At 30.7% G+C, this 21501-nt stretch overlaps 1 protein-coding gene across 1 annotated transcript; it reads left to right on the forward strand.

Annotated features, from left to right (window-relative positions):
* Positions 1-1013: 1013 nt before the first annotated feature.
* Positions 1014-7436, forward strand: LOC148285541 (larval cuticle protein LCP-22-like). The gene is made up of 3 exons (XM_088243788.1): positions 1014-1075; positions 3043-3185; positions 6606-7436. The coding sequence occupies exons 1-3, from the start codon at positions 1061-1063 to the stop codon at positions 7057-7059; spliced, it is 612 nt and encodes a 203-aa protein (XP_088099914.1). The 5' UTR covers positions 1014-1060; the 3' UTR covers positions 7060-7436.
* Positions 7437-21501: the final 14065 nt, after the last annotated feature.

The raw sequence follows: 21501 nt of genomic DNA on the forward strand, positions 1-21501 counted from the left end.
TCGTAATCAGTTCACAATAACTTTATTTACAATGTGAAATAATAATGAATTATTTATTCAATTCAATTAATTTATTTTAAATAATACATGCATTACAAACTAAAATTTAATGCGTACATATTATAAACAGACAGAAAATATATAAAGAGGGTTGTGAAAATAGTAGGAGAATCCTGCTCCGGAAACCCTCTTCAGATACATGAAACAGATCAACATCCGGTGCGATGTTGTTCAGCATAGCGGTAGCCCTTCCAACAGGCATAACCATCGGCAGGTTGGTCCTGTATATCGGAATATGAGACAATCTATGCTGACGCTGTCTTAGGTAATTATCAGGAACATACAAACCAATGCTCATCATTATCTCAAAAGTATCGATCACCTTGGGCAACAATCGATAAAATGCTTAGTCAAATACACATTTCTTCAAGCATATCCTGGAAAAACTCGTTAGGGTAGAGCCAAGGATAATACCCGCGCACTCTCTCATGTAGAGATATCTCAGAAACTTCTTTCGGATTTTCTCTATCATAAGAGAGTACTTCAGTTCATGTGGCCCCCAAATCATCGAGCCACTCTCGAGTCTTCTTTGCACCAAGGAGTTGTAAAGAGTTCTCAGTACGTGGATATTTTCGAAAACCCTAGCAGTACGCAGAACAAATTCTAACATCTTCAATGCATTACTACTGATTGTGTCTTTGTGTTTATGAACGTTGTTTTTAGTATAAAACATATCAGTACAGTTTATTTGTAATTATTTTAAGCGCTGGCATTTACATTTAAATAAATAAAAACGTTTTTCAATGTGTATATTAACATCCTGTGCAGAAAACTAACCTAAATGTCAACCCAACCCACATGTATAAAGATGCATGGGACATTTTGATAGTAAATATTTTATATTTCACTAGAAATGTCATTTTTTGGTGATGTACCTTGAAAATTAATCTCGTTTTTATGCAATCAAGATATATAAAGCAGATTTATTTTAGGATATTCACCATTCAGTTCAGTGAGGTCTGGAAGGTGGTTCGAACTATATTCCTTCCTCAGTCAAATAATGTCGCACCTAACAGTGAGTCAAATGGACCTTATTATTTAAAAAAACTTCCGTAATGTCTGACGATTGCTCTAGATCTAGTTTCTTTCTGAGAATCCCAAAACCCATTAAGGGTTTTTCCGTACATTCCTGTTTCTACTCTTATACTTTGTACTGTCCAGTTCAAATATAGAAATGAGACTTTCTGCCGGGTCGTGCAGCGGTTGGCTATGAATAAATTAGTTTATTGTGAGGTATCGGATTCAATTTTTGACATGAGTTTGGCATGAAATATTTGTTTGGTGTTGTTCACTCAGTACTTTACCTACAGTTTCCCTTCCCTTGCATTTTATTATCTCAATTATTTTTTTTTAAATAATAGAGATATATTGCAGTTGATATGGTTACCTACAAATTTAGTAACCTGTCCACGATAATTTAATAAATAGAAGCTTAAATTTTTCGATGCGTGTAATTGGCATATTATAGAGTAAATGTATTAACAATCAATAAAACATTACTGTATCTACCCAACCTCAGGATCTTACGCATGATTGATTGACGTGCTAATATCTTTATTTTAAAAAACTACGTTTTAACCACATAATTACTTCGAAAAATGTCCTATTCAGTATTTTTTTTTAATAACTAAATTTTACAACAACAAAAAAATAGTGATTTGAATAATTACTGTAGTTTTACGTCAAATTCAAAATCAGTTTTGATTAAAACTTGATATTTTTTAGAAAATGTATTGAATTATTGAAATCAGTTCCCGAATAGTCATGTTGTTACATTATAATTGTAAAAAAAATGGAAGAAAACAGTCGGCTTCATATTTGGCCCCCTAGAGATTTTCAGGATGAAAAGTAGCATGTGACACTTGTCAGCTTTCCGGCTACCCTTACGTCCAAAATCACGTCGATTGATCTCTCCATTGTGACGTGAAAGAATCACAAACAAACAGACAAACACACTTTCGCATTTATAATATTAGTATGGTAATATTGTTTTGGTGAATTTTGGGAAACGACATGTTCAAAACTTTGTGAAATAACATGTTTAAAATATTGGTGTTAAGAAAATAAAAACATTCTTCTAAGCAGGCTTTTAGGCAAAAGGCATTTACAGGGCTTATGACCTGTCATTGGCCGGTTTAAGTGGCCATTTTACACTCTAACTTTAACACATTAACATAAGCCCTGTAAATGCCTAGACTTCCATATTCCCTTATTTAGGGTATTCGCCATCCCTGTTATGATTTGTTAAACAAACATGTCATGAAAACTAATTTGATTTTCTAAGTTCCAAAAAGCCTTAAGTGTCCGGTATTGGGCAATTTCCATGTAAGTCTTTTATTCAAGTGAAAAAAATATCCGACTTGATTTCATTAATTTATTTGACTTTTCACATAAGATGTATAATATTTTTAAACATTTGTTTTTCTTTAAATTTGTGGATCCTGTTTTGTATTTTGCTCGCACTCAAATGTATATATCAATTAATGAAGTTTTACATTCGCTTTTATATTAAAAGTGCAATTATTCAAAGATTTTTAAAAATAACTGTTATTAAAAGAGCAGAGATGTAATACATCGACTCTTCCCCTCTCTCGACCCATTTTTGCATCTATCAACCACACATTCAAGTTTGTAATATACCACATGACAGACACCACTGTGAACATATATAAATTTTTACATATTTATAACAATAACTTACTAATATGGAAGTTATAACTAAATATCAATCTTAGAAACTTTATCTAAAATATGCACCCATGTAGTTAGATTCTCATTATTTTTACTATCTTTTACGTGGCAGCTTTGTATTTTGAATAAATAAAATACAGTTAAATTGAATTAAAGCAATGACGACCAGTTCTAGGGATTACAATACAATAACAAATCATTTAACACTAATATTTCATTAGATGAGATAAATCAATTCTGTTTTCCAAACAGTTTTGCGGCATTTGTTTGACTGAAATTGTCCTATTTTAGGTATTGGTAGGGTGTGTGTGCCTTGCATTACTCGTACTGGCTGAAGATGATGGACAGTACCACCCTGAGAGATATGGAGATGATGGAAGCTACCGCCCCTTTGAAGATACAGCCAACGTGGGAAACACCCTTTCTTATACACCGTAATTATTTTGTATTATCATGAAAAAGAGTTTTTACTATTACGTTTCATAGTTACATTGTAGTGTCAAGATGCCCTATTTGATATTAGCTAGAGACAAGAAAATAATGTCTATCAGTCCACAGAAACCCAGAGAGTAAATTAACAAAGATAATATTTCATCCTTTTATTTTCACTAACACTATAAATATAATTGTCTATTCTAATCGTAACTTTTAGGATTAATCTATTTTCATTTATACTTCAAAGATTTATTTATATGTTAAAGTAAATATTTTATTTCAACTCTTCTCTTACAAGACTCAGTCATGATTTTTTAAATTTTTATATGACACAATATTTTTGGGTATTTTGAAATAATCATTATTATATCATTCATTTAAATATTATTGTTGATTGAATAAAAAAAGCTACCATCATAAAATCATTTCACAGAAGTATATAAATTAAAAGGAACTTTGTGCTTTTTCTAGTGCAAAGTTTTATTTTTATTGACTGGAGATTTTTGACGGATACGTAATATTAAAAACAAAAATAATAATATTTTGCATGATATGTATTTCGCATGATTTGTATGTCAGCCTCGTGGTGTAGTGGTCAGCCCGTTTGCCTACCAAGCAAGAGGTTTTGGGTTCGATTTCCGACACAAAAATGATCAAGATACGCTGCGATTGGTTTACCGATGCATTGCTCTATGCACCATTAGGTGCGGAAAGGGAATGATGGTGATGACGTATTTTTAACTCAGTGTCCGGGCGGATGAAGAATATCTTTGTTTGTGTGAATTAGAAATAGGCACGCGATTACAAATGCTATCTTCATCGGTACATATCGAGACGGTATATAGTAAAATCGATATTTTTTGTACGCAAATGTGTATATTTGTTTCAACATTTAAAGTATCTAAGTCGGGTAACTGTATGGAAAAAAATGGAAGCATATTTTATTTTGCATACAGAAAATTTAATTTTACTTTGTTGATAAACTTTTAGATAAATGTCAACTTCCTATTGTAAGCTAAGGCTAAGAGCCCTTAACGAGTGTTTTCGACTCGATGGCTAATCTCAGGTACAAATCCTTAAAAGGTAATCGAATCAAGTCTTCCTCTTAGTGTGGTTATTGGAGTGTTTGTTTACCGTGCTTGAGGTCCTGGGTTCGATTTCTGTAAGGGGCATCTGACATATTTTTATTTAGTTTAATTTTTATTTTTCAAAATAAATCAAATTTTAAATTGACCCATTTTAAAATGGGTCAATTATTTACTGAAAAAAGCGTTACGGATACCCTAAGATCTTCAATTAGGTACGTAAATATTAATGCCCTATTAAATTATCATGAATGATCCATATTTGTTTGTACCAATAGCAAACGACGATTTCGTTTACAGGTAAGCTATAAAAAAATATCAAAAATATGTACCTTCATAGTACATAATAAAAGTAATATCTTTATACATATCATTTTTCTGTACGTGTGAAGTCACTGAACGCTGACTAAACGACTTAACCGATTTACGTGCGGTTTTTAACGAAATGTAGATCTTTGTACTGCGCGTGTTCGTAGATATTAAAAGATATTAATCTTAACTAGATGAATAAATATATTTTTCATCGACTTACCAGTGTTGCATTTAAGGAGAATGCATATACAAAAAAATGGAAAGATATTGTTTTTTGCGTATAAAAAAAAAATGTTTTGTTTTTTGTGTATCTCAATCATATTCTTTCCTTAAATTTCTTATAATTTCTACCCATTTATTTATTTTTACTCGATTTTTGGTAATACTAAAATAATATAAACTGGCATTCAATACTTTTTGAAAATAGCATTCATGAATAAAGTGTACTCCTGTTTGTGAGAAAAGCCGAGTTTGACATTTGCAAAAAAATTGTTTATTGAAAATTGAATTATTTTATGTTTCGGAATTCAACCATAAACAAAAACCTACTTAAATTCAATATTTGAAGATTATAAATTTTTAGTTTTGTAATTTAATCACAAACATGTACCTAGGTACCGACTTATCAATAAAAAGTATTTTTCCAAGGCAAACCAACGTTCGGGCAGGACAAAATCTGTTGGGTCAGCTAGTTAAATAAATTGCTATTTTTTCTGTGGTTCTCTGTGATACAATAATACCTCTCATATATGAAATCAACTCAAACGTAGACTATTATTAACTTAATAATATATTTTATTACGTAGCAATACTATCCATTTCTTTAATACATAACTTATATTAAAGTTTGTAAAAAATAGCTTAATTAATTCAGTCGGTATTGGGTATTCCCATTACAATTGAAATGTCAACTGGTCGATGTGTTCTAAAAATGAATAATGCCAAGAACAGCCGCGTCGAGAGCCACATGTCCTCCAATATGACTGCATGAAAGTAATGGTGATCATATGTCAACTGTATCATCTCAAAGAAAAATAGCTCTCAAGAAATACTGTTTTCCAAATCGAAAATCTTCAAAGAATTTGTGCAAACTGTAAGCTTACTCTGTGACTGAAAAACCACAACTGGGTTTAAAATATTCAAAATTTAGTATACTTGAATTAAGAAATAATGTAAACAGTAATTGTTAGGTGCGCATAATCAATTATATAGACGATTTGCCTGATGTGTGACAACATCTTTCGCCTACGACTTGCTGGTTTCTGGTTATTGTGTGGTGACAAATGTGTCTTTCTTACCAAATTTACTGCAATATTTTTTTTACTTAATGCTACTGACTAATTTCTAAGCATTCACCGTAAGGTTTTCAATACGAGGATAATATTATCTTGAATAAACATAATTAAAATAAATAAAAAAATCATTTCTACCTAATTGATATATTTTTTATTAGTGTAAAATTGGAAGCATAATATAACTCTAGAAAAACGTTGCGAATTAAAATAGTTCGAGTTTATTTGAAGATTGATAATTTAAACGTTTTTTATCGGTTTAAAAAATGCACATTAAATAATCAATTTTTAAATATAAAACGTTTAATATTTGTTTCAAAATGTTTGTAGGCAAAATATTGGATTTCAGACCCAAAATGTTCTCCGAACCTATTGCAATTTGTTAATTCTAAATAAAAAAATATTTCTACGAGGTAAAAGTCAAGTTTTTTGCGCTTCTTTTTCATAATATGTCTGAATATGTTGAAAAAAAAATTATTCGTAGAGAAAATACATTTTTTTGCTACATGAAAGCAAATTAAAGCAATATTTTTTTTTTACAGTTTGTACATTTTTTTATTTATTTAGAATTATGTTGTTAGTGTTAACATCGTCAACATTATTGCACCTAATTAATCATCAGGGAAAAAAAATAATGGAGAGTGATGTAAATAAATAAAAAACTAATAATGTTATAATTTATGCAATGCTGAATTTATTTGAAATAATCGATATCCATTTTTATTTTCAGGTTGAGGTATGGAAAGAACTTAGAACTCGTGGCTCCTCAGTACGTAAACACGTTCAAGAAACCAATTGCATATCAACCAATCGCGTATCAACCGATCGCGTACCGGCCAATTAAACAATTCGTAAGTGTCCCAAGCACCCCCCCACAACAAGCTGTGAATCCAGCCTATTACGTCCATCCTATTACGACTCACTCTGCTAGTCCAGAAGCTTCCAGTCGCATTCTCTCCCAGGATGGAGAAATCCTCCCCAACGCCTATCACTACAAGTTCGAGACAGAAAATAATATCAAGGCTGAGGAAGCGGGTAGTTTGGCGAACGTAAATTCTGAATTGGAAGGGCTCAGGGTTACAGGATTCTACGAATATATTGGCCCCGATAATGTGAAGTATCGTGTGGACTACATAGCTGACGAGAATGGCTTCCAGCCTGTTGGGGCTCATCTTCCCCGTTAGACAGTCATAACTAGTATTGCAAATACAATTACTGACTTCGTTGGATTTTACACATGTTTCAAAAATAAGTACGAATTGATCATTTGTAGAACCAATCTACCGCATTATCAATCATTTATTAAAAATATTATTTCATCATTGTATCATAAACATATCATCTTGATTTCATTTGTGCATACAATGACGTACAATTAAATAGATTCACATAAATAATTGCATTTTCATCGTGATTTACTATGCTTTTTTTCAATTGTTGAGGGCAAAGCAATTTTTGCTAAAACTGAAATGCATTTAGTTAGAAAATGACGAGTCCATTTATTTTACGTCAACACGTACAAATATATTATTATTTAAAAAAATGTTTACATCGTATACATCCTCACCTTTCGTAAAAGTTATAAACATACATTACATAATGTCAAATACAAATCATTTATAAAACATTATTTGTCATTATTTTCTTCCTGTCTATGAATTCTAATTAAACCGAAGATGTAAATAATATAATTCATTATAATGAATGGCCACTAAATATTTATTTACGTTTGTTAATTTATTTTTAAAATACCGCCTTAGCTTAAAAATAAGAACGATTTAATTTCGCATTTTAGATATTAATGGAAAAATATAACGATCGATATCGGATACTTATCGGTTTTTATTGTGACGTAGAAGAATTGTATGGAAAATAGGTATAAACGTTCTAATGAAGGTAATTATTAATTTTATGAATATTATAGAATGTGAATAGTTATCATCGGCGGATCATTAATTTAATGCATTCATACGTTATTTATTTTTATTTATACTTGAATCGCATTTGTCTTAGTGTGGGTGCAAAAACTCACAGCTGCGTTGTGTCCCAATAAATAAATAATGTATTCAACAATACAAGTCATTTATTAAATTCACACGTTAATATTATAAACATTATAATATGATTGAAACCCATTTTATTAAACCTACGCATTTAATATTGTTTGAGAATACTCAGTATACTGACAGGGCGGGATCCAACAAGAAGTAACGTTAATTTATTGTTATGAAGCTTAATTGAATTGTTGAGAAAATAAAAAAAGTTTGAAAAATAAAACAAAAAAAGTGTTTCAAAACATTGTTTAGTAAGTATAATAATTTGTACAAAAATGTACGTTATATTATATACCTACCCGACTTATGCGGGTAGCAATTTTATTATATCACCGCTACAAAAAATACAGTCAAACATTATTCAAAATATATTTTTGAAAACACGCAATTAATTCATTAAGACGATAAACAATATTTTTAGTTTTTTTTTTTGTATTTTTCAAATGAATTCTAATTTAAGCAAAAACTGTACATCGGAACCAAATTTTTGACACTTTTAATGAAAATATATGTGTACCGTGAGGTACTAGACCCGTCGGTACATATCGATGTACCTACCCAAAACTTGAAGGTACGGGAGTCGGTAGTGTATCTTCGTAATTGCTCTGTAGAATGTATCTTCAACTATACCGTCATAGTGAAGGTATGACTTCCAGACGTTTACAGAAATACTTATTCTAAAATTATTTATTACTATTGTACACTTACTTTAATAATGGATACTATTCAAATTGTTCGTTTATATGTATACTTATACTTAATCGTGTTTATATTTACTATTTATAATTTATCATATAAACTTGTATTTTATACATATACCTATACTCTTTAAATTTATTTTTTTATACATTTACATTTACACTTTTTTTTTTTCTGGCATTTCTTTGAATTAACTTTATTCCCTTGTACATAATACAGTTCCGGGACATTGCTTTTCATTTCTTTTTCAGCCTTACATTTTGAGATCCTCTTGTTGCATAGTAACATAATATGAAAGAACTCATTATTTTTTAGTTTGTTTTGAAAATATTTTGAAACTATTTCTTTAGTAATTTTGTTAATTTTATTGGCAAGATTAAATTAGATTATTTGATCAATTGACATAATATCTAGAAGTTGAACTTTTTTTTCATTTTATACTAGTGTGCATTCCAATTTAGCAAAGCAATACATTGCCTTGTTCAGCTCGTTCATTTATGGAAAAAAGTAGTTGAATTTGATTAAAATTATTATTCTCTTCAAAAAATATATTATCAAATTATTCGTTACTGCGATAAGAAGGTACAATTGTGGCCCGTCGCTTATGTCGTGGACTCTTGGATCAAAGGTCCAAGTTTCAAACAAGCTTTACCACAACTTTATTTCCGTTTGCAAATATTAAGCATAACTGTTTGAAAATGTCCCCGGAATAAAAATATTTGGGTTAATCGCTAGAACGCAAATATTTTCTAATAGAACCATATTTAACAGAAATATTTTTAAAGGTAAACCTGAGAGTAAGCTTAAAAAATAAATTTGGACTGAGAAAAAACTTGTTTAAAAAGGATTTGTTGACTCATTTTTAAATAATATATTATGATTTCCAGTATCAGGGGAAGAAATTTTCTAAGCACTTTTTATTTTTTTTCGAAAAACCCTGACTTTATTAAAATTTATGTTTCCGCTATATAAATAAATGATTCAATAATTATGCAGATTATTGTAATATGTTCACTTACGTGAAACATGTATCTAATAAATTGATAAATTTACTTAGTGGGAAGTAATCTAATACATAATGGAGTTATTCACTCAACCCTTTGTGTTCGAGAAATAATTTTAAAAATACGTTATATTTTATCAGAGTTTAAGTTTTTAGTTTTAGCTACATTTGACTAAGTTATTTGTTTAGCCGGTTTAGTATATTGCGTTATTTTTTACATACATAAGCGAACTAATTTCATGTCTAAAATAGTTATTTTATTTTAATCATAATTTCTAAAATACATAGGTATACACGATTTGAGCATAAAGGGTTTTTGGCGAGTAAAAACAGAAGATTCGTTACTATTTACTACAATGATAAAATATTTTTTATCCGGTATTAACCGTTTTGAACTCATCGGGCCCAAGGCAATTTTTTTTAAAGTTGGTAAATTTTCTTAAAGTTTTTTGTAATGTTTATTTGGACAAGTACTGGATTCAGCTCTTTAACTTGTCAAACATCAACAGATGAAATAATTGAAGAAATAAAGATGTTCAAATATTAACAGAATGGTGAATGTTACACAGTATGTAAAGTAGCCACTTAAACCAGCCAATGACAGGTCATAAGCCCAGTAGATGCCTAAACTTACATGTTAACTTTTCTTAGATGTTCCTTATCTCCGTTGTAATCTTTTAATAAAAAAGCACTGTTTTAAATTTTAATGAAGTAAGAAACGCGGATTCAATTTTCGGGGTCATTCATTGGTTGGGTTCGATTATATGACGTCGAAATGATAAGTCGGTAGAGCATATCAAGGTAGATAAAGATACTACAGAAATTAAGTATACCGTCTCGGCTATCGCAAGAGGCTAAATTAGCAGTTCATAATGGAGTTCTGGTACCAACCCTAATGTATGGAAGCGAAGCATGGAGTTGGAAAAAAAGGGACGAAAGTAGACTGAATGCTGTTGAAATGCGATCCCTCAGGTGAATGTGCGGAAAAACAATGTATGATAGGTGCCCTAATGTCGAAATTAGAGCAGAATGCAAGGCTGAGTTAAGCATTATCGACAAAATTAAGAAAGGTCTTTTGCGATGGTTCGGTCATGTGGAGCGAATGAATGATGAAAGAACGGCTAAAAAGATTTATGATGCGAATGTGTCTGGTTGTAGAAGTCGAGGAAGGCCGAGAAAGACATGGCATGATCAAGTACAACAAATTCTTGAAAGTGGTCAAGTGAAAAGTCGGAATAATCGACGTGCGTGCATGAGAAGATGTATGAATGTGAAGGAAGCAAAGGAAGTGTGCCAGGACAGAGTGGTGTGGCGTTCTATCCTCTCTGCCTACCCCTCTGGGGAAATGGCGTGATGGTTAGTTAGTAGTTAGTTAGTTAGTCTCGGTACGTACCGATAAAGATAGCTTTTATAATCGCAACCCTGGTTTATACTTCAAAAGGCAAACCAGACAACCAAAATAAATGCATATATTATGGCAGTAAAAACTCGCGCTTTACCAACAACGTGAACCCGGTGAAGACATTACATTTCTTTTGTTAATAATCGATTGAATGGAACATAATACAGAAATAAAAATACAAGGAGAATTAGAAACAAGAGAGAATGGGTTAAATTTTACAAGATTTAAATTTCGTCTGTATACAAAGAATACACACAATCCCATATTGCCTTTAATGTTGAATGTCAATCGATCGCCTTGGCAATTAGTTTTAAAATGGATACATTTTTCAGCAAAGACATCTAACTATGGAAGATTTATTGGTATTAGAACGTTTCAATATCTTCGATCTGTTTTATTAAAACACATAATCCTTCCACAAATGTGTAATATTTACACGCAAAATGTTTCTTCTTGTAACAAATAAACAGGATACAAACAAGATGGAAATAATATTTTCGTATTACAATTATATCAAATTACCATAAAAAAATTCATTTATTTTACAACAATAATGTCACAATACGAAATTGTTAATGTTTAAAACCCAAATTTACAAATAAGACTAGAAATTTTCCACTAAATGCATTTTTTACTACCTACTAACATTTTTGTTTGCTTTGCATACTTTCGAGTACATTGTAAGAAGTATAGCCAATGAGAGGTTATAAGTTATAAGTAATGTAAATTCCTCCCAAACTCTGCGATCCAAACCTACCAGTCTGTATTAAAAATCTGTATTTAGTTTATTTAAATTAAAATAAGTATGGGTAAACAAAATAACAAAAAAATGAGAGTAATAAAAGTTACTTTGTCTATTTTTGTTTCCTTTAATATTTGCATTTATATTAGGGTTGCGTGCTCTAGGAGTGCGCATTTATTGGTTTTATGTCTAAATCTAGTAATAAATAAAACATTTCTTTATTTTTTAAACTTTTAGTAAGTCATCCTTAAAATACATTCGGTTTAAAAAACCTTATTAAATCCTACGAAAAAAAAAAAAAAAATACGAAATCAATAATTTTGTGTTTAAATTTTGGTGATTCGGCAAGTGTACGCACTATAGCAAGCACTCACACTAATAGAATGGACTTGTTCAATGGCTACATTAATAATAAAATATTTTGACAATGGAAACGGATTTTCTGGATCGATTAAAGAAGATATGGTAACAGATATATTTGAGATCAGTTTTTTGTTTTATTTATGATTTTTTTACAGCCATTTATGTACTTTATTGTTAAGTTCGTTTTACCATTTTGCATCCGGTTTTCAAGAGTTTTCTTTCGGCTTTTTTTTTTATCTGTAAAGAGTTTATAAAGGATGTTATTATCTTTAATTTTTTTACCATAAGAAAACATAACTGCTTTGGCTTGTGTTTTGTTGGGGAATATAACCTTTAACAGCCGCTGCTTTTCCGCAAGTTTATTTTTTCCAAGCCTAAACGTTTTTATCTTTGTAGGTGTTTCATGCCCCAAAATATTTTTAATGATTTTTCTAGAGTTAAGATTGTCCTCATTTCCCTTTTCTTGAACATTTCCAGAAGAGTTTTCTTCAACATATAAGATAATGATGTTGTGCTCTTTTTTTTGCGTTCGTTAATTTCCATCATGACTTCATTAATTAACTCCTCTGAAGTAGGTTGGTTGTGTTATTGTGTCTATGGATAGTTTCAAAAGTCTGATTTCATTTTGAAGTTTTTTGTTTTGATCCTTGAAATTGTCTGCACACTTATTACAGTGAGAGTTTAGATTTTTCCTTTTAGATTGTATACATTTTGTTTCAGAAGCATTAAGTTCAGAACAATTAAGACAAATTTTGTCACTGCATCCATCGCATTTGAAGAGTTTATCTTGCTGCGATAATGTATTACACTTGCTACAGTAGCTCGGTATTGTTAATATATTTGTACATTATGAATGTTAGAAATGAACGTTTAATAATGACAAATAAATACTGACCAATTAGACAAGCCAAAAATTACAAATGACCTCACGGCCGGCCAATAAAGATAATTCAATAGGACCAATCAGAGAGCTAGATTTCTTTTTTTAACAATAATATATTTTGTGAACTAAATCAAAAGTTTTAAGTTCTTATATTATCACAACTGGATCACTTCACAAAAAAAATAGTTTCTTGTTCTGACAGCTGATTTAAAAATCCATATTTAAATCACTTTTGGGTTCACTACCACTTTTTTACTAATTAACAGAACACCACATGGGAAGCATAAGTTTCCAACAACAATTTAATTATTTATTTGTTGAACAAATTTACGGACAATGTCCAATTTAAACAAAAATAATAAAATAGCAAATAATAGAAGCAATTCAACAAAGAAAAGAAAAGCAAAGACAAGTTAATACATTAAACAGGCATTATGGAATCCAGGTTAATTCTACAAATATAGAGTAAATTTATTGGGAATATTTTTTCAGTCTATTTGTAAAAAAAACTCAATTTACAATAAAAATAATTATGATCTTGAGATTCATTTACAAATCTTATCATTCTGGGTAGAGGCGCATGGAAACCAAAATTAGTCTTATAATGACCGAGGAACAGAATTTTATCATTTCTGAGTCTACGTGACGGAACATTAAAAGATATTTGTTGAAGAAATACTAAGCCGAGCATAGATTATTAACAAACTGAATTTGGTTTATGAAAAATTAAATAAAGTTAGAAAATATTTTTTTATTTACAAAAATGTTTAAGATTTTATTCTGTGCGTTTGAATGGTTTTTCCAGAAATATAACATTAAAAACATTAAATAACTTTAATATACAAATAGGAATAATGTTTAACTGTGTTTTTGTCCATCTCGGTATTATTGATACTACTTTTCTTTGACTAACGAAAATACATGTCGCAAATTAAAGCATCAATATTTCTCATTCGGCCCGTTACAAACGATCAAAGTTTTTACATTTCATTAAATTAAACGATACATTATAATACTATTATATATTTTGAAAAAATATATGTAAAGTTACCACCCGACAACAGGTAATACATTTTTAATATCTAAAGCATTAACTTTGTGGTCAAACATTTTACTAAATGTTATTGAATATTTGTATGTAACCAATTTTTCTACCGGTTTTGAACTGTACGTGTCTCTTCATCAGGACACCACTTAAACCAAAATGCAAAACCCACTATACACCTTTTAGTTGTAGCACAAAAATATTAATCGAAAACGACATGCATTTTAATAAGCACACGCACTGATTAGGTTATAAAAATATTTTATGTTGTGGGAGAAATAGTTGAAAAAGGGAGGAGGGAATGAAAAGAGGAGCGTGAGTTTAATATGTATGGGTGACCATTACAATAGTACATCGTATATAAGGCTATATTGAAAGGTTGTTAGATTATTGATCAAAGGATCATTATTTTTTAAAGCTTTCCTAATGTGAAATATTTCCATATTATTTACTTTTAACACTTTATTATTTGTAAATAAGATTTTAACTCCTGTATTTTTATTAAAGTCACGATTTAAATTTATTAAGTTATTTGCGAATTCGGAGAAACTGTAATTCTGAAAACACCTCATATGTTTTTTAGCACGAATATCAACATTTCTTGATGTTCTTCCAACGTTAACTGAAGGACAAGAATTTCATTTTAATTGGTAAACACCAGAATTTTCAAATAAACTATTTCTTTCTTTATTGCTCAGCAATAATTTACCAGTATTGTGATTTGTATAAAAAACAGGTGTGATATTATTTGGTAAAAATTTTGATGCATTTGTGGATATGGTATTTACGTCAAGTATTTTTCTCCATTATTATAAATTATATGGACAGAATATAAAAATTGTTATATTTGTCGCGTTCGTTTTATATTTTTGTGCAAAAACTATGGTGAAGGTGTAAACTGGGTTTCACATGTTGGTTTAGTTGGTGTCCTGACGAAGAGACGGGCACGTCTCGAAGCAAGTAGACATAGATAAGTCGGTAAGTAATTATATGCAAATATGTAATAACATTTAGTAACCGGTAATACAAATTAAGGCCGGTAATCTCTTTAAAAATGGCCACTCCTACACAATGTCTCCTATCCAATCTAAATACATTAATATTGTTGTAAATAAAATAAATAATTCTAATTCTATTACGATTAGGTAAATAAATATTCTCAATACGTTTTAGCTTGAGGATGACTACATAATTACACATGTGTGGAGATTTATGGCTACTAGCAAGTGCTGTTAAAATGGATTTTAGAATATGCCGAAGCGTTTTCTTTGTTTAGATTCTACGATTTATTTACGTTTTGCTCTTTGACTTTTTAGAAAAATGGAATGAATCCTATTGTAGATATAACACGCCCACAATGCAATCAAATATATTTTTTCTCGTCATCTGCCTGAATTTATGATCCCAGCGCAGGATTTTAAAATACCGGCATATAACCGCAGAGTCAGAAAATTACTATCACAATATAAATTAATATTCTTTATTAATTGGCTAGAACACTAGTGACTGCTTACGCATTTTAAAAATAATCATAAAAGCGATTCTAAAGAGCCTTACTCGTAAAATCGGTATAAAGTTAAGCATTGGCATGGTGGTAGAATACAGACGGGAATACCATCCTTATTCTACCACTATGCCTAGGCGTAACTTTACACAAGGTTTATAAGTAAGGCCCTTCTAAGTACATCGAGCTTTTTATGTTTGGTACAATATGTATTATGTAGGTATTAAAGGAATTATTTTGTCGAAAAAAAATCGAACCACTAAAAAGACGTACTTAGATTTTTTGTAACTGTTTTTTGTAATATTTATTTTAATTTATTTTATTAACATAAAGGGCAAATCTGCCTTTTACCAAAATTTATAATAATAACATATTTGGCTTAATAAATATTTATATTTTTTTTTTAAAAACATTTTTTTTTTTATACCCAAGATTTATAAAAAAAAATAAACCTAAAAATTATAAAGCATGTTCAGTAGAAAGTTTAAACATTTCAAGAATAAATGTTAAAAACAAAATCAAATAATAAAACATTCTAAAGTAATACAACAAGAAAATCATAAGTACTGTTTCATACAGCTGGGAAAAATGAACAAAAAACTGTATATATTATGAAATGCATGAATAAATAAATATAATTACCATTCACCATCTTTGAAAAAGTTCAAAAGGTTTGTTCTATAGGAACAATACCCTCCACTAAATATATCAGATACGTGGGAATAAAATTGCCTAATATTAACAGAGAAATTAACCATGTACGTGTACTTGTGTATCAAAACGCAAAAAAATATATTTTAATAAGGATAAACAATTAGTACGATCTTATAAAATATTCGTATCAATAACATTAAAACATTCATACTTGTAACAAGTAACATTTTTCAATGATTAATAAATAATTTGGCCTAAGTCGGCCTCGTGGTATAATGATCAGCGCGTTAGCCTGCCATGCAAGAGGTCTCGGGTTTGATTCCCGGCAAAGTTGATGTGAAATATTTATTTAAAAGAATGTTTTCAAACTAGAATATTTCATAGTCCCTGGACCGGTACCTGAAGCATAAGACTGGTCACCTTACCTTCATGTAACAAAAATGATCAAGATACGATGCGATTGGTGTACCAATGCAGGGTCCTATGCACCATTAGGTGCGAAAAGGGAACGATGGGGATAATGAAAAAATAATTTGAACAAATACTCGTATAGTTTGTAAAAAATCAATGTTTTTCTAATTTATTGTATTACGTTTCTAATCTAAAGATTCAATTTGGGTAGATTCTTTTTTTACTAAATCTAGTCTTGCATGTATCCGGGAGGATGAAGAGTAGAGTTTTGAGTGTAAAAGGGAGTAAAAGAACCAAAACCCTGCACAAGTTTTTTCGAACCGATAGAGTAAAAATCCTGAAAAAACTAAACGAGTGGAGATAAGGCTGCCTCGTAGAGCTGTGATTGGCACGTTTTTATGCCACGCGTGAGGTTTAAGATTCAATTCCCGCCAGGGTGGATGTGAAATATTGATTTCAAAAGTGCTTCTATACAGCAATATATCATTGTTAGTGGACTAGTACCTGAAGCGTCAGAATGATTAGTACGATCAACTTACGTTCCGTGTAACAAAAATGATTAAGATTCACTGTAATTGTAGCACCAATGCAGTGCCCTATGCACCACTGATTGCGGGTAGGGAGGTGAAGATATAAAAATGCGTTTTTAATATATATTAGATTATGTTTATCATAGATCTAAATAAAATAAGTAATACTTTTTTTAAAAACCTTGACACACTGCCGCGAATCTACACCCTGGCTCTTGACTTCACTTATCTAACACCAATTAAAGAACTCTTAAAAAATTCTAAACAGTTTCATTTTGGTGAACTTTTTCAACTAGAGTCATTTGAATTTATTTATAAGTTAGTCACTGATATCACTGTAGACAAAGAACTAAAACTTTTTAAAAAATGTAATAAACATGGACATAATACAAGAATATCAGAACAATATCACATACAACATTTTAAAACAAGACAAGGACAATCGATACTAATAAATCAGGCACTGAAATTATACAAAAAACTACCAGACAAAACTAAACAAAAGACTCAGACAAACTTTTTAAAAGACGTAAAAAATATTATTATAAACAATAGTTTGAATAAAAAATTATATATTAATTTTGTCAAATGAATGTTATAATCCGTAATAGTTAATAAATGAAGTTTCAAATAAAAAAAATGTTTGATCAGTTGATTTATGAAATTGAATTAACATATGGCCACAATTTACAATGATTATGGCATTGACCGATCTACAACTTTATCCGTCGAAGAAACTGTCTAACGATGTCTCACGCGGTTTGATTAATTATTGGCATTCATAAAAAAAAAAAATAATTTTAATTAGTGTGAAAATTAAAATTTTCCCACGCAGATTTTAATTGATTTCTTTTTTACAAATTGGTATCGATCGTTCAAAAACTTGGGAGTGTATTGTACTGTATAAAACTAGTATTTTGAACGCCTTAATGCATGGCTGTGAGGCCTAGTGCCTATGTTAAGAAAAAAATGAGACTAGCGGCTTTTAAGATATGGTCCTATAGACGATTTCTGGGAACCCTTTAGAGAGACAGCATCACGAATGACGAGTTTCTTAGAAAAAGCGAAGAAGGAAGGCACCTGCTTAAGATTATTTCTGAAAAACGTGCTCAATGGATCGGATGGGATGTCTGAGGGGATAAACTACAACGGGCGCCCTCGTCGCGTCGGTGCAGTCACGTAAAGTCTTAAAGAGGGCCAGGCAGGACAGACCGGAGTGACAAAAGAGGTGCAATGATATGCTTCAAACCAATCCAGAGGATTTAAACCAGAGAGAGAGAGAACATTTCAAAAGTGTCTTACTAAAATTAAACTTTCTTGGACAAGAAATTGAAGGCTGAATATCGTGTTTTTTGCATAACAAGATGAGCTACAACTAGTACCAATATTTATTTATTTTTCTATACACCATTAGATACAGTCAAAATGCTTAAATGCGTTAGTGATTGAAGCTTTGTCACTGTAAAACCACTTTAAAAAAAAAATGTATTCGCACTTATTTGCCACTGCGTCTCCATATTTATAATGCTGCGTACATAAAGATGTAATATAAAGAGATGACACTCCATACAAATCCGATCTAAAAATTTGTCCCTAAAGGAAAGGGAACCAACGAAGGGAGCAAGTATCGTCTCCTCATATCACGTTGACTTTTGCAAGCAAAACACGTAGTGTAATAAAAGCTCGGACTGTTTACATAGATATACTGTAAGTTCTTTTCAGTATATTGCTCCCTTACCCATGCGCGTCACCTTTGTTTATCGTTTCACTTTACGCCTGACCAACTGAGCAGGACAGAGACAAGAGATAACTCATGACTAATAAGTACCCGGTAACATATTAATAAGACGTTTTTTAACATAATTGAGCTATTTCATTCAAGTATTGATTATGATAATAACATCACTTAATGGTGAAAGGTTATAACATCGCTTTTCCCGATCAATTTTTGCAGTATCTTGGCGTACATATAGGCATAGTCCGTTCTATCAAACATATGCCAATTGGCCGCAGGTTGAAGGACCATATTTTGAATGCTCATGCTTACTCTAGTTATTTATCTGTATGGCTGCGTACGCCTTTTTATTTCTACGTGCCTTAAAAAGTATTTTATTTTGTTTTATTAGTGGAAAAAAAGATTGAGATACCTATTGTCAAATTCGATTCTTAGGAGGATGAACATGAAATTTGTGTTTTTAGGGTTAACACTAGTATTTTACTGTCCCTTGACTGATTCCCGTAGCGTAAGACGGGTCATTTTACCATATAACACATGATCGAGATACATTGTACGTATTTTACCAATGCTGTACCCTTTGTACTAACAGTAACGTTGTTTTTATGATGTTAATGAATGTCAAAAGTCTACATTTTGTTAATTTTAAATCTACACCATTTGACGTCATAAACATGTAGCCTATTTACGCATGTTTTTTTGCAAATTGGTCAACGTTGCCTTCGAAAGATTTAGAGATAATAAAATATTCGATCTGACCAGTAGAAAGAAGTCAGGCGGCTAACTTAATATTTAAGGCTCGGTTGTTTAATAATTGTAATAGTGCAATAATTTTGAAAAGCAAATCTTTTTTATAAAGGAACAAAAATAAACTCAACAGTGGTTTCAATTTAATCCGATAGGACTTTTGTTGCTTTTTTAATAAATTTTATAAAAAAAGCCAGAAATAAAATTTGACAATAAATTCACAACGAGTCAAAGCGCAGAAACCTCGAAGATATTTATTTTGATGGCCATAATTTCAAAGATAATATAGTGTCAATATGGTGTCGAAGATAAAAAAGATGACATGTACTACAGGAGAATCGTTGTCAAAGAATATACTTCACCCATGTGCAAACCTAAATACCTGTACTAGGGCACATGACACCAAAAACTGAAAGTGGTAAGGGTATCTTTGATTATAGGATGAAGTTTGCCGTAAAGACTGGTAATGTATTAAAATAACATGACATGTGTTGAGTGCAATAGCACTGCTACCGACAAAATGGTGAGGTAGTGAATTACGGGATACAAATTTGAAACTTGGTAGACTATTACAGTGGTCTATTTGTCAATTGCGCGCGAACGAATCGCTCGTACGACATCGATTTAGTCAGCTGAATGGATCTTCTACTGTACCCTGGAAATATGGAGGGCCAATTGGAAAACCTTTACATCGTGGAAAAATTAACCAATAACCGGTATCTCCCCAATTTTTGGAAACCTACGGCCACTCGAAAATATGGGTTTAAATTCTTTAAGCACAGATCAGAAATATTTTAACAACTAGTTATGTCAGGGTATCTCCGATGGATCGTGTTATTCGAAACTTACAAACCGCCAGCCAGGAAAATTATTTCAATCTCGTTGGCTGACTACTGCCAATCAGATATTGATATTATACATTCTAAGCCTTGATCCACTTAACTATTTTAAAATATCGGTTGACAACATTATGAGTGTTTACATCCCCATCCAATTTAGTGTAATGAAAGAACTTTTTTCTAAAACTGGAGCTCTTGAATCACGTCTTCGAATTAGTCGAAATTACAAGGCGCTTATGTCAGGTAATTCGCTTAGTTATCAATCTTGTCATCCAGAGAGACGCATTCTTTGCTCACCCTATCTATGATCTGTATAAAATAAAATATCAGAGAACTTGGTTTGGGAATAATTATTTGTGCGTGCGCTACCAAAATTAAAGCAGTCAGTATTTTTAAACTGCTTCAACTGAATTTTCAAGCTACAGACTATATTGACTTAATTTTATTGGTTGAATTTTAAATAAAACCACAGTCTATTTCCTTAAATTTGTATTTATTTATTTTTCTTTCGAAGAAGACAGTTGAAAAAGAAAAACAAAATAACACCACTTTCCACCTATTTCCTGACTTGTCACTTTTATAATTATTTTATTTGTTTATTTATTGAAATTTACATGTACACAATAACGCGGTTATAATAACATTTATTTATTTATTTATATACATTAGTTTATTGAAAATTATTTAGGACATAAATCCTAACTCCATGGTACTTAAATTCCTGTGTTGAGAGGACGTGCAATTAGTTGACACAGACACATGAGAATAATAGACTAAAAACGATTTCAAACTTATAACTAACAATTTACGTAATTTTTCATAAGCAAAGTAATATTATAGAATAGTAGAGTATGGAAATCTCAAAATTAAATATTTATACATATTAACCATTGTAAATTTTAAATTCAAAAAAAAATTAATGTGTTTACCCATCATTACTCACCCACGATGACAATGCCTGCATGCTGTCGCTAATTTCCCTTTTGAATTTATTATTATTCAAGTTGAATATCAC

Source organism: Micrasema longulum, unplaced genomic scaffold, assembly GCF_059751315.1.
Source record: "Micrasema longulum isolate JH-2025_06_02 unplaced genomic scaffold, ASM5975131v1 h1tg000024l, whole genome shotgun sequence".
NCBI lineage: Eukaryota > Metazoa > Arthropoda > Insecta > Trichoptera > Brachycentridae > Micrasema > Micrasema longulum.

What these genes read in the sequence shown, in the direction of transcription:
- LOC148285541 (XM_088243788.1), top strand. An exon ending in AACACCCTTTCTTATACACC is followed by an intron (nt 3,186 to 6,605) that starts GTAATTATTTTG and finishes TTTTATTTTCAG; the next exon opens with GTTGAGGTATGGAAAGAACT.